The sequence below is a fragment of the Manis javanica genome, chromosome 12 (assembly GCF_040802235.1).
Source record: "Manis javanica isolate MJ-LG chromosome 12, MJ_LKY, whole genome shotgun sequence".
NCBI classification, from domain to species: domain Eukaryota; kingdom Metazoa; phylum Chordata; class Mammalia; order Pholidota; family Manidae; genus Manis; species Manis javanica.
In genome coordinates, this window is record NC_133167.1 from 41,146,858 (window position 1) to 41,164,922 (window position 18,065).

The following is an 18,065-nucleotide window of genomic DNA, read 5'->3' on the forward strand; positions in this document are numbered from 1 at the left end:
CAGATCGCTTCTTTAGTTATTTAGACTTTTAATGTTAAATTTACTTTTTTAGGTTCAATGTAGAGTTTTATGTTTATTTTCATTCTTCATGGGAATTATACACACTTGAAGACAGGTTGAAAGTTCCTAGTAAACCATACTAAGGGTAACCCCCTTCGCCACCCCCTGCCCCCCCTTTTTTTTCATTTTTTTGAGATACAGATTCCAGGCAGTTATAAGAAATAATACAGAAAGATCCTGCACACCCCCTCCCATTTTCCCAAATGGTAACATTTGTATAACTCTAGTATACTCTCACAACCAGGAAATTGACATTCCCCTGCTTTTTTAAAGAGGTTACAGATTGCCTCATACTTAAATCCTGTGGGGATACTATGTGGCTACACTAAGTGATGACTACACTGAAATGAGAGTAGAGTTTCTTTGATAACCCGAAGGTGGTCTGGTATTTTATTCAGAGCTGAGTGAACTAGAGGATTCAGCAAAATAGCAGTGTCTACATTGAAATTATGCATAAGGTCCCCTTTTCCTTTCAACTCAATGTGGAAGAGGTTAGAAGGCTCTTGTGGGCCCTCTCCCCTTCCCTGCCTTCCCTTTAAATCATACTAACTCTGGTGTTGGCTGCTTGATAACAGGGAGATTTCATTTATGATTTTAACTGAGGAATAAGAGAAGAGTTCTCAGGTTTACACCAGTGGATTAGTGCAGGAGGCAGTACTCGAGATGGAGGCATCAGGCTTAGCAGGTGAGATGACACACGGAGCATCAGTATGTTGCTATCCATTCAAATTCTGTGGGGGCTTAATTTAGAAGGAAAATGGAACATACACAAAACGTTCAACTTTGTAGAAAAAAATGTGCAATAGACAAATATGCCTAATACAAGGTAGTTCCTGTCACTTCAGTAATTATAATTACTGGTAATACCAGAAAGAAATGTACTAACATTTTTTATGTCTTCACTTGACAGTTTTAATAGATAAAGACCAGAGTCCAAAGTGGAAACCAGCTGATCTAAAAGAAGTTACTGATGAAGATTTGAATAATTACTTCAAATCTCTGGGAAGCAATGATTTAAAATTTTGAGGTAACTGGATTTTTAAGGTATTACTTTGGAGGAGGGGTTGGCAAACTATGGCACGTGGGCCAGATCTGGCCTGCTGCCTGTTTTTATATATCCCACAAGCTAAGAATAGTTTCTGTATTTTTAAGTGGTTGGGGAAAAAAAAATCACTAAAATTTCATGACATGTGAAAATTACATGGGATTCACATGCCAGTGTCCATATGGGAATATAGCTATACTCATCTCTCTACATATTATCTATGGCTGCTTGGAGTAGTTGCAACAGAGACTGTAAGGCCTGCAAAGCCTAAAATACTATCTGGTCCTTTCCAGAAAATGTTTGTCCTTTCCAGAAAAGTTCAGTAATTACGATTACTGGTAATACCAGAAAGAAGTGTACTAACATTTTTTATATCTCCATTTGACAGTTTTAATAGATTAAGACCAGAGTCCAGAGCGGAAACCAGCTGATCTAAAAGAAGTCACTGATGAAAATTTGAATGATTACTTCAAATCTCTGTAAAGCAATGATTTAAAATTTTGAGGTTTTAGAAGATGGAAACATTTCAAGGTCTTTGGAGATTCTTGAGTTAGTATGTCTAACTGAAGTGGGAACTTTGTTTTGGCTTTGGATAGTGGTTTGTGTCTTGTTTAAATAAACATATATAGATTATAAATATAACTGAAATTTTTTGGATTCTGTGGTAATGCTTCATAGAATTTTCTCCATATATAAAAATCTACTTTAAAATAATTAAAAGTTATTGTAGCATTAGAAATCTCAGAAAGATGAGGTTTTTATGAGGTTGTTTCTCCAGTGTCACTAACTCAGTCTTGGCCTCCCCTGATGCTAACCAGAACCTCTTCCTATGGTGAAGATGAAAGCATTATTTCTTGTGTGCAATATCTGCTAATTTGGCAGTTGAGGAATTAGAAAACTCCAATCTCTAAGAGACACTCTGCTTTCTGCAGTTTACATCAGACTTTTGTATAACTGTTATTTGTCCTTGTACAATCAATAGAAGAAAAAAACAAGAGGACTTTTTGTTCAAAATAGAAATTCCTTCACTAATTGGTACTGTTGACAAAATAAGGATTTTTTAAGGTATACAAGAACTGCAAGGTGTTCCAGACTTGGAACATTGAAGTCTAGGTAAGAATCACTTTTAAAGATCAGCTCATCATTTGTTTTAGTTTTTCCTTTCTCCCAAACTCATCAGAAAGTAGGAGAATTTCAGGTTTGTAAGAACTAAAAGTGGTAGAACTGAAAAGACATCAAAGATTATATCCTTTACCCTTCTCACAGATGAGGAAATTGCAGCCTCCAATAAATTGCTTTAAATTTTCTCAGTTCCTAATATATTTAACCTGAAGAATTTTTCTGCCAAAAAAATTCAGGAACAGATTTGAAGCAAAGAAACCATGATAATGAACATTTTTATGTTTATATTCGTAAAGCTCCTAAATTGGACTGAATGATCCAGGAAATTATTTGTATAAGTGGATTTTCATTAACTTTGTACTTGTTAGAAGTGCAGAAAATGTTAAGTCCTTTATGTTAAAAAATTTGAAAGCGCACAATGTTGAAAAGCATTTGCTAGTTAATTGCAACTAGGCTTTTATTGTACAGTTAGAAAATAATATTTCACAAAAATATTTGGAAAAAATATACCATTTGATAGGTAAGTCTTACAGGGAAGAGAATTTGCTAACAAAACTGGAGTTTTGCAGAGGGTACGTAGGGAGTACATCTGAGCCCATGCCCGCTGCTCCAAGGAAGACATGTCCTGTACTGTACACAAATACAGGGTGAGGGCACTGTGATTAAGCAAATGTATTTGTTAGAATTCTGTTTTTAAATTAGTGTTCTTTGACTTATTTATGATGTGTCTCTACCTTTCATTTCTAAAACTATATAATACAAAAGTACAGTTCCCTTATCTCATAATATGCCAATGATACTAAGGATATATGAGTGCCATGCTATTTCATTCATTCATCGTGTTTATTTTTAATACTAGGTAAGGCAATTTGACACAAATTAATTACTTTGCGGCTAAGATCATTTTTATCTCCTTCAAAATTGTGTTTTTAAGTGCTGGCAACCACAGATAGTTTGCAAAGAACTGATAAGGCAACTGCAAGCGGAGCTCTGGGATTAAAGGCCTGTATAACATAACACACAGGTAAGAGTACACACAAGACATGTAAGTGGGGGAGGGGCAGGGAAGGCCTATATAACATAACACACAGGTAAGAGTACACGCAAGACATGTAAGTGGGGGAGGGGCAGGGAAGCACGTTTGTGGGGTCTTGTGTCTCTGTAAATGAGGAATTGGCACATTTCCTCTGATAGTCTGCTGCTTCTCTAGTTGCCACTTGCAGGGTGTCCTGCTGGTGGCAGCTCACCCGCCCCTTTAGTGGGTGTGTTTGAGGGGAAAGAGTCAGGGGCTGGGCATGTGTCTGTGGTAAAGAAAGGAACCTGCTGCCACTGTCTCTTCCCTCAGTTGAAGCCTTTGGAGATTTGTTTTTGCACCGCGTCTTCTGATGGGGCCTGGTGGTAGTGCCGCTGCTCGGGCCCTCTTTTCCCCACTTTCCTTTCCCTTATTATTTAGCCACTATTCTTACTTCATCTATAGTTGTGATGTAAGTTGGAACAATGTTTCCCTTTCCAGTAGGTACAAATTCTTTCAGTCTTCTGTTTTACATTTCTCCTTCTTTCTGAAAAAGTCCTTCTACTCTTTTATTCACAAAAGTTCAAAGTAAAGTGTCAATCCAGTATTTTATAGGCAGGTACAAAAGAAGTTGAATAATCCTATCAGAGATGTTCTCTTCTATCTTGATAACTATCACATGGCAGTACAAATTTGTTTATCCAGCTCTTTGGCCTGCCTGCCCCCAATGGTTTATATACTGACTCATTGATTATGCCAGCCTTGTAGTTTCTTGTCCATGGTTTGACATGTCATATAGCACACTTTTTCAAGAGAAGTCTTATATGTTTGAAGATACTGTTCTCTGTTAAAATAAGTCAGGGGTGAGGTGGCAGTGCTCAGTGACAAAACCATACTGCCACAGTGCCAAGGAAGGTGGTAGCTAGATATGGACCTAGGAGGTAACCCTGTTACATCCCTGGGAAATAGGGGCCCAGGCCAGAGGAGGAACCTGAGGTTCAAATATTCTGATCTAACAAAAACCTGCTAGTCTATACCCCTATGATGCTGAAAAATTTAGTGTAATGTGCTCTTATATACGGCTTTGTGTTTTCCCCGTATTTTACTATCTATCTAAAATACATCTTTGAACAGCAAATGACCTTGCAGCACACCTGTTCTGATGTGAAATATTAAATGAATGAAAAATGGCAACATCTAGGCTTTTGTCTGAATCATGAGTATAAACATCAAAAACCAGAATTTTTTTCACGAGCTGGAAATATGTTTTGCACTTTTGGGAAACTTTCTGTTCTTCTGACTTCAGATCCTGGTATAAAAGGGGTGGTGGGTTTTTCTATTTCATAAGCTGCCAGATTTCAGGTACAACAGGACAGTACAAATCCTGGGACTGGGTGAAAAGAAAGTTGAATGTCCAGGTGTCCAAAGGCACCTGAAAGATGGCTGTCACTCACTCCAAAGAACTGTCTTTGTAACTTGGAGTTTTCACTATTTGTGGGTTTCAGAGTACAACTGTTAAGATTAGAGGCAGCATCTCTGCCTGCTTACAAGGCCAAACACAAATTTATCTCATTGAAGAGGTCACAAGCCTTTTTTTGCCTTCCTTTAGATTTTAATGACAAAGGTCTATTGTACCTTAATAAAAGAATCTAACTCATATGGGCTCAAATAATTCCCTTTCCAGTTAAACTCAGTGTGTTGCAAATCTTACTGAAAAAATAATTCTAGAGACTCAATCCCGATTTTCCTATGACTTACGTCTTCTCACTGTCTTCCCTTCTTCTCAAATGTTACCATTGATCCCAAACATTACTTCTTAAAAAAAAAAAAAGGGGGTGGGTGATGTGTTCTGTGACAGTTGAAAAAAAAAAATTTCAACAAGAGGTAGCCAGACTTATGAATGTAGTATAGTATGTATGGTTGTAAATGCCTTATGGGCACTCTTACTAGTAAAAAAAATACGAGTGCTCTCTTTGGGGAAGTGGTTGATCTTTTGTAGTACAACTATAAATCCTGCATGATCTGCTCTCAGAATGGTGACTGCTCCACTACTCAATGAGTGACTTTATACTAACCCTCTGCATCTGTGAGAGTAAACTTAGTATATGTTCAGCACTCAGACCAGGTTCTGCTTTCTACCTTTCTTACTAGGGCTTCTGTTATTTTAAAATTTACTGGATTGCTGTAAACTTATAAAAGGTACCTCCATATTTGTTCTCTTGTATATTTTCTCAATGGGCTTCTTAATTCAATGCCATAAACATTTATGTCATAACTTCTGTAAATTGTATCGTAAGATGCCTTATATGCAAAGCCTGAATCATCCAGTAACAGCTGTGGTTAGTAAGGACCCTAAAGTTCAATGTGATAGTTAGGCTTTTCATCTACAAAAATATCTTACTAAGGACAGGGTTTAAGGTGGATCTCTTGCTCCATTTGTGTTAAGTAGGGATCCTTGATGCCAATGGTTTTGACAAACAAGACCCACTGTTAATCACTATGGCTTGAGTGCCATTCCCTTGCCAAGGCATTTCTAGAAAAATCTCTTTTGTATCTCGTTTCTGTGTGTAAGTTAACAAGCAGTTATTTTAAAGGAGTGTCTTTAAAATAACCACTTGGAAACTTGGGGCACTTTATTTCTTTGGTGATGCTATTAGTGCCTCAGGAAGCAGTGTTATAACATACAGCTGATTAATGTGGTGCCACAGGACCTATTTTAGCTTTTTAAATGACTAAAATACAAGGTCATGCAGGTAGAAATTGCAATTAACATAGAACTGCTTAAAACATTTCATTTTAGGTTTTTCTATACTCTTAATATTATCATAGACATATTTTACATCCAGATGGAGTTATTTGTATTTATTCACACCAGTTTTTGCTATTATTAAATGTATTTAAACTAGCACCAGCTTTATCCACAATTCACCAAAGTGTCATCACCCTACAGCATCAAGGCCCCTCACTCTCAATGTATGGGATGTCATAGTACTTGATGTTATTGTCTACCCACTGCTTCAAGGCATCGCTCAGGATTTCCTGGGATAGGTGGTGTGCAAATTCAGAGACAATTTGAGGTCCTGAGGGTTCCTTCCCTTCTTCTTTGATGTCAACTGGAGAAGGCATCCTAAGTAGAAGTCCCTCTTCAGGCATAAAGCTTTCTTCACTTGCATGCTGCTTCTCATTCTCAAATGTGGTAGGAAATGGGAAAGTTTGCTTTGATTTCATGCAGCCCATGGTATGAAGAACTTTGACAGAAGGAAAGCAGTAGCAAAGACTACTTCAGCAGCATCTTTGGAAAACACGAGCACTTGTCCACGTGATACTGACCAGTGGTTTTCGCTTCCAGGCCACTTCAGAAATCAGTGTTCCCCTTTACTACTCCATACATAGTGTTTATCTGTCAAGAGAAGGGAAGTTTCATTGAAATTATAGAATGTGAAATACTCTATGATTAGGTGCCATGTAAAAGCAATCCTCTTTACTAGTTTGATCGCTTGGAGGAAATGTGAGGTAACAACAGCTTTATCTTATCAATAGAAAAAAAAAATAATAAAGGCAATTTACAAACTAGGAAAACTTTTTTGAGATCTTGAAAGTTTCATAAAACTGAAAACACAGTAAAGCTTTTTCTAGCTTAGATTTATGTACATGAAGATTCAGCAAACTATAGCCTCTGAGCCAATTCTAGTTGCCTGTTATTGTAAATCGTTTATAAAACACAACCTTGCTCATTTGTTTATGGCTACTTTCATGCTACACTGGCAGAGTTGTGTAGCTGTGACAAGAGACCACGGGGCTTGCAAAGCCCCTGCTCTATTCTTTTGAGGGGAACAAGCATATTAAAATTTGCTCCTGCCACAAAACTCAGAAGCCTACATATCTTGGACTGTTGTTAGAGCCAGGCTTTGTGCCCTGGTTAGACCTTTACAACTCAAAGAGTGGGACAGGATGGCCTTTACACTATACAGTAACAGCCCAACTATAAGCAATATAAATTAGACATGGCAGAACCACCTATTTTTTTCTTCTGAATTAGATATTCCCTATGAAATTATATGAAAGGCTCAGATTAAGGTTAAAAGTTTCTTCACCTAGATATCTCTCATTTGGTGTTTGGACAGTAAGTAGGCTGCAGTGTTAGTGATGTGCCTTCTAAGCTTATCATCTGGGTATTGTCACTGAATGAATGCTTAAAGCTTAAGAATAACTAAAACAATACAAAGCAACTTGATTGGAAAGCGGTCTAGCCATAAAATGCAGGCAGTCTCTATGAATTAGATTATGGTCCCTGATTATATCTTAGTTTTTGGACCAAAACCATGGCTCTAAAAATTGATAAAACAAAACCCAGTTGACTATTTCTGAAACCACCAATCTTAAGAAGATAAAAAGTTGCATGCATTTCATTTTTAAATAGTTTATGAAGAAGTCCAGAAAAGGTGACCTTTGCCTGGGTCTTATTATTACTATACATTTTTAGATTTGTAGGAAGTCTACCAATTTCTCATATAGTACTCCATTTGTTCCCCACCTCTACCCCTCATAAGGATGATATGGGGGATAGAAAGGAAATCTAGCTTTCTGATTTTTTAAATTTTTGCAGTTTGCTTTTTAAAATCTTTTTTAAATTTTTATTGGAATATGGTTGATATACATTATCTGTATTGGTTTCAGATGAGCGACATAGTGATTAGATAATTATGTATTTACTAAAGCCTCACCATGGTAAGTGTACTTCACCCGTTAATATTCTCTATACCATACTTCCATTTCTGTGACTGTTCTACAATATGAAGTTTGTTTTCATTCACCTATTTTATCCATTACCACATCTTCCCTCCTGTGGGGTAGCCAGCAATCAACTGTCAGTATTTATGAGTCTATTTCTTTTTTGTTTTATTTATTTATTTTTGGATTCCACATATGAAGTGAATCATATGGTATTTTTCTTTGTCTGACTTATTTCACTTTGCGTGATACCCTTTAGGTCCATCCACGTTGTTGAAAAAGACAAGGTTTCCTTTTTATGGGGTGAGTAATATTCCATTGTTAGATGTACCACTTCTTCTTTATCCATTCATCTATCAGTGGACACTTGGGTTGTATTCACATCCTGGCTTTTGTAGAGTAATGCTGTAATAAATGTAGGAGTGCAAATATCTTTTCAAATTAGTGATTTTGTTTTCTTCAGGTAAATTTCTAGATGTGGAATTACTACATCACATAATATTTATATTTTTAGTTTTTTTCAGAGGCCTGCGTACAGCTTTCCATTCCAATTTCCATTACTACAGTGTACAAGGGTTCCCTTTTTTCCATATCCTTGCCAACACTTATTTCTTGCCTTGATATTAGCCATTCTGACTAGTATAAGGTGATAACTCATTGTAGTTTTGATTTGCATTTCCCTGATGACTGATGTTGAGTATTTTTCATGTGTATGTTGGCCATCTGTGTGTCATCTTTGTAAAATATCTATTCAAGTTCTCTGCCTATTTTTTAAACATTATTTGTGGTATCGGTATTGAATTGTATGAGTTCTTTATATATTTTGGACATTAGTCCCTTGCATATATCATTTACAATATATTCTCCCAACAATATGTTGTCTTTTTTGTTGATGGTTTCCCTTGCTGTACAGAAGCTCTTTAATGTATTTCCACTTATATTTGCTGCTAGAAAAAAATTACTAATACTGATGTTCAAAAGTTTACTGTGTTTTCTTCTTAGAGTTTTATGGTTTCAGGCCTTACAGTGAGGACTTTAATCAATTTTGAGTTTATTTTTGTATGTGGTGTAAGGCAGTGGCCCACTTTCATTCTTTTACATGTAGCTGTCCAGCTTTCCCACACCATTTATTGAAAAGACTGTCTTTTACCCTTTGTATTCCTGCCTCCTTTGTCATAGATTAGTTGACCATAAAAGTGTGGCTTTATTTCTGGGATTTCTACTCTGTTCCAGCAATCTATGTGTTTTTGCACCAGTACGATAATGTTTTGATTATTACGGATTTATAGTATAGTTTTTAAACAGGGAGTTTTATACCTCCAGCTTTAGTCTTCTTTCTTGAGATAGCTATGGCTGTTCAGATCTTTTGTAGTTCCATGCAAATTTTAGGATTATTTGCTATATAACACTGTGAAAAATGTCATTGGTATTTTGATAGGGATTGCACTGAATCTGTAAATTGCTTTTGGCAGGATGGCCATTTTGACAATATTAATTCTTCCTAGCCATGAGCATGGATAGCTTTCCATTTGTGTCTTCAATTTCTTTTATTGGTGTCTTACAGTTTTCTTTTTAAGCATAAAGGTCTTTCACCTCCTTGGTTAGATTTATTCATAGGTATTTTATTATTTTTGTTGCAACTGTAAATGGGATAGATTTTTTAATTTCTCTGTTCATTATACAGAAACACAACAGGTTTCTATGATTGATTTTGTACCCTACAACTTTGCTGAATTCATTTAATTCTAATATTTTTTTGGTGAAGTCTTTAGGGGTATGTATATACATATACATATATATTATATATACATATGCATGTCATCTGCAGATAGTGACATTTTTCTTCTTCCTTACCAATCTGAATGCCTTTTATTTCTTTCTTGTCAGATTGCCTTGGCTAGGACTTCTAGTACTTTGTTGAATAGAAGTGGTGAGAGTGGGCATCCTTACCTTGTTCTTAATCTCAGAGGAAATGCTTTCAGTTTTTCACCATTGAGTGTGATGTTAGCTGTGGGTTTGTCATATATGGCCTTTATAATGTTTACATATGTTCCCTCTAGACCCACTTTGTTGAACATTTTTGTCATGAATGGACGCTAAATTTTGTGGAATGCTTTTTCATCTATTGAGATGATTATATTGTTTACATTTATTCCATTGATTTTTCTGGTATTGAACCAATGTTGCATCCCTGGACTAAATCCTAATTGCTCATGGAGAGTGAGCCTTTTAATGTATTTTTTAATTCAGTTTGTTAATACTTGATAAAGATTTTTGCATCTATGGTCATCATGGATTTTGATCTGTAATTTTGTTTTTGTAGTGTGTTTTGTTATCAAGCTGATGCTGGCCTCAGATAATAAATTTGGAAGCTTTCCTGCTCTTCAATTTTTTGGAATAGAGTAGGCAAGGTATTAACTTGTCTTTAAGTGTTTGCTAGAATTCACCTGTAAAGCCATCTGGTTCTGGACCTTTGTTGGGAGTTTTTAAATTACTGATTGTTTCATTACTAGTAATTGGTCTGTTTAGACTTTATCCATTTCTTCTAAGACTGAACCAGGAGGAAGTATAAATTCCTTGCAAAATATAGTCTTCCAAGTTGTCCATTTATTGTCATATAATTTTTCATACTTAGTAATCTCCTATAATCCTTTGTATCTCTATAGTAGGAGTTGCAACTGCTCTTTCACTTCTGATTTTGAGTCTTCTTTTTCTTAATGAGTCTAGCTAAAGGCTTATCTACTTTATCTTTTCAAAGAACAACTCTTAGGGTTTTTTTTTTGTTTTGTTTTTGGTCTCTATTTCATTTATTTCAGCTCTGACCTTTACTATTTGTTTCCTTCTACTAACTTCAGGCTTCATTTATTCATTTTTTTTTTCTAGTTCCTTTCACTGTAGGGTTGAGATGTTTCTTCTCAAGGTAGGCCTGTACAACTCTAAACTTCTCTGCTGAAAGTGCTTCTTCATTCCAAAGCTTTTGACCTGTTTCTCTTTTCATTATTCTCCCAGTATTTTTTTATTTCATCTTTGGTATCTTAAATGACCCATCAGTTGTTTAGCAGCATGCTATTTAGCTAAGTGCTATTTCCCCATTTTTTTCTTATAATTGATTTCCAGCTTTAATACAGTTCATCATACTCAGCAAGGATGCTTGATATGATTTCAATCTTTTTAAATTTATTGAGACTTGCTTTGTGCCTAATATGGTCTATTCTGGATAATGTTCTGTACATATATCTGTTAAATCCATTTGGCCTCCTGTGTCATTCAAAGCTACTGTTTCCTTGTTGTTTTTCTATCCAGATGATCTATCCATTGCTGTGAGTGGGTTGTTAAAAGTCCCCTACTATTATTGTATTGCTGTTACCATTTGCTTTATATATTTAGGTGCTCCTCTATTGGGTGCATTTATAGTTATTATATCTTCTTGCTGGATTGGGCACATAATCATTATATAATGTCTCTTGTTAGTTGTTGTGTTGAAGTCTACTTTGTCTAATATAAGTACTACTACTCTAGTTTTATTTTCATTCATATTTGTTTAGAATGTCTTTTTCTGTCCCTTCACTTTGTGCATGTCCATAGGTCTGAAGCAAGTCTCTTTGTAAGCAGCAAATAGATGGGTCTTATTTTTTTATCCATTCAGTCTATGTCTTTTGATTGGAACATTTAGTCCGTTTACATTTAAAGTAATTATTGATAAGTATGTACTTACATTGCCATTTTATTAAATGTTTCATGACTGTTTTTGTCATTTTTCTCTGATCCTTCTCATATTGCTCTCTTCCCTCCTGCTTAATGACTTTATTCAGTGTTATGGTTCAATGCCCTTCTCTTTCTTTGTGTACCTATTGTAAAATTTTGGTCACTGAAGTTCAGATGCATCTCTTATTACTGCACCTCTTCCATTTATATATATGATGACTTCCTTTACACATTTAGTGATGCCTTTTTTAGATGTAATTGATTTTGCCACTTTTGTCTTTTTGACCTTCATTTTAGCTTTTAAATTGTTATCTACTACTACCTCTATGTTTGTTTTTACTAGTGAAAGTTTTTCCCTTTCAGAATTTTCTTCTAGTTAGGCTCTGTGTTCTTAAAGAAGTCTTGTAACATTTCTTGTAAGTCTGGTTTGGTAGTGGTGCACTCTTTTTAACTTGTATGTTTATATGTGAAGCTCCTTCTTGGTCCTACAATTCTGAATGATAACCCTGCTGGGTATTTCTGGATATAGATTTTTTTCCTTTCAGCACTTTGCAGGCCAGAAGGGAGTGGCATGATATAATCAAGAGTTTCTGCTGAAAAATCAGCTGGTAGCTTTATGGGGTTTCCTTTATACTTAATTCATTGCTTCTCTCTTGCTGTTTTTAAGATTCTTTGTCTTGATCCATTAACTATGATGTGTCTTGGTGTGGACCTCCTTGCATTCATCTTTGGGAGTCTCCTGGGCCTGGAAGACTGTTTCCTTCCCCTGGCCAGGGAAGTATCCCACCTCTGTCTCTCTGGAACTCTTGTAATGTGAATGTTAGGACCTTTACTATCATAGAGCACCCTAACCACCCTTAATGTATCATTTCTTTCTGTTCAGCTTGAGTACTTTCCATTGCTGATCCATTCTTCTGCATCCTCTAGTCTGCTAATAGTTCCCTATAGTGTATTTTTCATATCATTTATTGTACTCATCTCTGGTTCTTTTTTTGATTTTTATCTCAAATCCTCTTGAGTCTATCCATTCTTCTCTCTCGTTAAGGTCTGGACTGCTCTGGGGAATTCCAGGGTCCTTCCCAGCTGTGTCCCTGCTGGTGATGTGGCACTGTTGGATCTGCAGTAGGTGCATTTGGGTATGGGTGGCTGCCTAGACCAAACCTCAAATTGGTGTGTCCTGGACCCTGCTCTGGCAGCACTTGATGTACAGCAGAAATGCAAATAATGGCACTGGTGGGTGGGTACCTTCAATCCCAGAGTGCATTCCAGCATTTACCCCTGCAAAGCAGCAGGTGCTTTAGTTCTGAAAATTGGGTTCCTTCACTTATTGTCTAGATTCACTTTCAACTGCAAGACTTTTTTCCAATGCCTGACTCTCGGCAATCCCTTCTTCTGCAGGTACGGTCCCCACTGTTACCATGTGTCTCCTGCCACTTTTCTATGCTCTTTCTATCCCCCTTTGATCTTCATTTTTCTAAAGGATGGGATGCTATGTAGGTTGGAAATGGGTTCAGTCTCTCTACACCACTATCATCTCTAGTCTGCTTACATTACCTTTAGTTTGGCAAAAGCAGCTTTACCCTGTCATCAAAAACAAATATGTCAGCAGGCACTGAACAACAGCACAGGACTGTGATCCTTGAGAGAAGGAAAACAGGATATTAAACCCCACAGTTGTTCATCCTGAGATTCTGCCTGGGGGCATCTTCCAGTATTATCACAGGAGGTTTGAGGAATTGTGACACCTTCGGAGTCAGCGAACTTTTTCTTACACGGCTAGACAGTTTGTATCTGTGAGTCACTGGTCTATGTAACAATTACTTGGCTCTAGTGTAGTATAGAACTATAGGTAATATGTAAACAAATGGTCTAACTGCCTATTTTTATAAATGAAGTTTTATTGGAACATAGACTTAAGTTCAAAGCAATCCAGACTCTTACAAGTTATTATCTACAATGTCCATCATATAATAAGTTACTAGTTCTGCAAAACAGCAGGAAAATATGCCCAACATTCAAGAAAAATACCACTTATAAACAGACTGCCCCCCAAAATGACCTGGCATTTGGTAATTAACAGAACTTCATAAAATTGTAAAGCAGCTATTCAAATATGTTCAAGAACATGGAAATTGTAAAAAAAAAAAAAAAAAAAGAAAGAAACCTCAAGAACCAAAAAGGAAAATTCATTGAGCTATTGGACATTGCAGAAGAATGAGTTTAGGCATAGATTTATGAAAAATAGGGGGGAAAAGATTTTTCAAGATTGAAGAGAAACCACTAAAAAGATACTAAAGGTGTCTTTAAAAAAAGGAGTTAGGGGGTAAGATTCCTCAAGGGAGGAACAACCTAAGACAGGCACAGTCGCAGGGGGGGCCATCAGGTGAGAATTTGGGGATCAACAGAGGTGAGGCTCAGAACCTCACCCCCCCTGCTTTGAGAGAAATCTTCTGCATCCGTGGATGTTTTGCTGCCCTTGTCTAGCCTGGATTAATACTTAGTCCATAGGCACACACCTGATCATCTACATTTGCCCTCTTACAGCACTAAACTATGTTTTCTACCTTTATCTTGCATCTACCTACCACTTCAGCATTTTATTAAAAATAAAAATAATAATAATAATAAAGGGAGAAATGTGGGATCAACATATAAATCAAGTACAAAAATCAAACGAATATTCATATTTGACCTGATTGATTGTTTATAGGTCATAATGCGTGATCAAAACCGAAAGTTTCTATGATGAATGCCCTTGTACTGTTCACCATGTAAGAATTTATTCACTATGTAAGAATTCGTTCACCATGTAAGAACTTGTTCGTTATGCTTCAGAAGATTGGAGACTGACGAGAATTAGACTTGAGATGGATTATTGATTGTACATTGAGCATTGACCCCCCTATACTGAATTTTATTGTTGTTAACAACCATTTGATCAATAAATATGAGAGATGCCCTCTCAAAAAAAAAAAAAAAAGGAGTTAGGTACATTTAACCTGGAAGAAAACAAAGTAGCTGATGAGACCTATCTATATCAAAAATTTTAAAGGAAATGTCAATTAAAAGACTATTAGGATCCATCCCACACAACCACAGTCAACTGACCTTTGACAAAAAAATGTACAATGGAACAGATAGTCTTTTCAACATGTGCTGGAACACCTAGACATCCACATTAGTTAATCTAGACAAATCTCGACGTTGAGTTGGGCAATGACCTTTTATATACAACTCCGTGAAAGAAATAGTAAAATGGACTTAAGAATTTAAAAATGCTGCTCTGTGTAAGACAAGGCACAGACTGGGAGAAAATATTTGCAGAAGTGTGTCTGCTAAAGGGTTGTTACACAAAATATACAAAGAACTATTAAAACTTAACAATAAGAAAACCTGGTTAAAAAAAGGGCAACAGATCTGAAGACACTTCATTGAAGAAAACATGTAGATGTCAAGCATATGAAAAAATGTTTATCATGTATCATTAGGGAATTGCAAATTAAAACATTGAGATACGACTACAACAGAATGGCAAAAACGCAAAACAAAACAATAAATGCTAAAAAGGATGTGGATCAACAAACTCATTCATTGCTGGTGGGTAAATATAAAATTCCTGTGTGAACCTGCAGTCTCACTCCTTAGTATTTATCCAAATGATTTTAAAAATTAGGTTCATATATGGGTGCCTGTAGCAGTTTTATTTATAATTGCCAACACTTGCAAGCAACCACAATGTCTTTCACTAGGTGAATGGATTAACAATAATACACCCAGACAACGGAACATGATTCAGTGCTACAAACAAATGTGCTGCCAAAAACGAAAGGAAAAGGTGGAACCTTAAGTACAGATTGCTGAATTAAAGAAACCAATCTTTCCAAATATATGACATCGGAAAAGATAAACCTAAGGCACAGTAAAAATCCCAGTGGTTGTTGAGGGTTAGAGACAAAGAAGGGTTGAACAGGTGGAGCATTTTTCAGGCAATGAACTACTCTGTGTGACACTATAATGGTAATACATGTCATTATGTATTTGCCAAAGCCCACAGAATGCATAACACCCAGAGTGGGCCCTAATGTAAACTTTTGACTTTGAGTGATTATGGTATGCAGTCACTGAGTTCACTGATCATAACACATGTACCACTGTGAAGTGGGATGTTGATGGGGCAGTGGAGTGGATCTGTACTACCCGTTCAGTTTTGCTGTGAACTGAAAACTACTTTCAAGACCAGAGATGTTACCAGAAATAGAGGGACATTTTAAATGCCAGTGAGGAAGACACGGCAATCATAAATGTCGATGTAATAACAGAGCTTCCAAATACATGATGGAAGAAGTGATGGAACTAAAGGGAGAAATAAACATTCTCTCAGTAACTGATAACGTATCAAAGGAAAAAATATGATTCAACTTAACTGACATTTATAGAAGACTGTAGCCCATAAGTGTGGATACATATTCTTATAAAGTGCATATAGAACATTCCCCAAGATAAACTACACGATGGACTGATTTTAAAAGCTTGACATATTAAAGTGCATTTTCCAACCATTAAATTAGAAATAAATTAGAGTACAATATACAGAAATACCACAAATACTTGGAAACTAAATGTCACATTTCCAAATTATCCAAGATGCAAAGAAGAAATAATAAGAAAATTAATATAGAAACCGTGACATAGCAAAATTTTTGAAATGTATTATTAAAACTTAGAGAAAAACTGATAGAAGAGAAGAAACATTAAATCAGTGATCTAAGCTTTCTCCTTAGGAAGCTAGAAAAAGAAAAGTAAATCAAACCCAGAGTGGAAGAAAGTAATACAGGTAAGAGCAGAAATCAATGAAGCAAAAACAGGAAACAATAGAGAAAAATCAACAGAACCAATGCTGGTTCTTTAAAAGAAGTATCTAATCTGATCAAGAAAAATGAGAGGACACACATTACCAAAATGCGTGTGAGAAAAGGGACATTACTATAGATCCTATATACACAACTTACAACAATACTAAGTTACCAAAACAGGCGCAAGAGAAAACGAAGTCTGTTCACCCTATATCAATTAAAGAAATTGGGTTTCTAACTTAACCCTTTCTAGGAAGAAACCTTCAGGCCCAAATGGCTATTAGAGCTCTAGAGTCTTTCAAACACTTCAGGAAGAAATAATACCAATTTTATCCAAACACTTCAGAAAATAGAGGAAAAGAAGACACTTTCAAATTCATTCTAGATGATTAGACAAAGACAAAAAAGAACTGGTATCTTTCTTGAACACAGACCCAGATACCATTTTTTAAAATAGCAAATTGAATCCATCATACATCAAATGGCTAATACATAATAACCAAGTGAGATGTATGCCAGGAATTCTAAGAAATGCAATGCAACATTCAAAATTCAACAAAACTAATTCTATGGTTTTTCTTTATAGTGAATCTCAAAGATGCAAAAAAATCCATATTTGATTAAATGATCATTTGTGGTAAAAATTCTCAGAAAGCTAGCAATAGTTTGCCTTTCTCAAACTAATATTAAATGTAGTGGTGAAAGACTGAACACTTTTCCACAGTAGGAACAAGGCAGCGATGTTCATCCTCACTATTTCTATTTAATATTATCCTGGAGGGAGAGAAGAGCATAAAGACTGTCAGAAAGGAAAAGAAAACTATCTTTAGATGACATGACTGCTTATGTAGAACATCTGAAGGATTATGTATAAAAAACTTTACAGGTAATTTTAGCAAGGTCTCAAGATTTTTAAAAATTGGTATACAAAAATCAACTATATTTCTGTATACTTGGTAATTGGAAGATGAAATTAATGCCATTTCCATGAAAAATATGAACATGGGATAAATTTAACAAAATACATGAAAGGAAATATACACTGTATATGTAGTACAATAATACAAATTGTTACTGAGAAAAAGTAAGCAATGTAAATAGTGTTCATGAGCTCAAGGACAACATTAAGATGTTAACTTTTCCCAAATTGATAAAATCAGTACAATTCCAGGTGATTTTTTTTTTTGTAGACATTGACAAACTTATTCTAAATGTCTGATCAAAATCCCAGCAGGATTTTTTTAAAGCCATGCTGATTCTAAATTGTATATAAAAATGCAAAGAAACTAGAATAGCCAAAACAATTTTGAGAAAGAACAAAGTTGAAGGACTCACATTATCCAATTTTAAGAATGATTATAAAAGTACAGTAATCTGAACAGTGCCATAGTGGTGGGAGGCTGGACACACACAAATCTATGGAATGGAAGAGTCCAGAAATAGACCTGCCAAAATATGGTCAACTGATTTTTGGCAACTTTGCAAAAATAATTCAGCACAAGAAGGATAAGGATAGTCTTTCCAAAAATGGGATTGG

At 35.7% G+C, this 18,065-nt stretch overlaps 2 protein-coding genes and 1 long non-coding RNA gene across 5 annotated transcripts in view; 1 reads left to right on the top strand and 2 right to left on the bottom strand.

The window, feature by feature from the left end:
- HIBCH (3-hydroxyisobutyryl-CoA hydrolase) overlaps positions 1–1,747 on the top strand; it is a 156,977-nt gene extending 155,230 nt beyond the window's left edge. For all 3 annotated transcript variants that reach the window (XR_012123633.1, XM_037015082.2, XM_073218510.1), the window contains 2 exons: positions 971–1,087; positions 1,494–1,747. Coding sequence is in view for 2 of the 3 variants with exons in the window: in XM_037015082.2 (XP_036870977.1) it covers positions 971–1,086 (116 nt within the window). In the remaining variant the exon portion in view is untranslated. The remainder of the gene's footprint in view (positions 1–970; positions 1,088–1,493) is intronic.
- LOC140845026 (uncharacterized) overlaps positions 1–18,065 on the bottom strand; it is a 138,680-nt gene that overhangs the window by 99,303 nt on the left and 21,312 nt on the right. The gene's annotated exons all lie outside the window — the stretch shown is intronic.
- C12H2orf88 (chromosome 12 C2orf88 homolog) overlaps positions 2,649–18,065 on the bottom strand; it is a 36,349-nt gene continuing 20,932 nt past the window's right edge. Inside the window, exon 2 of the mRNA XM_017641101.3 lies at positions 2,649–6,639. Within this exon, the coding sequence (XP_017496590.1) occupies positions 6,192–6,476 (285 nt within the window). The 5' untranslated portion in view covers positions 6,477–6,639 and the 3' untranslated portion in view covers positions 2,649–6,191. The remainder of the gene's footprint in view (positions 6,640–18,065) is intronic.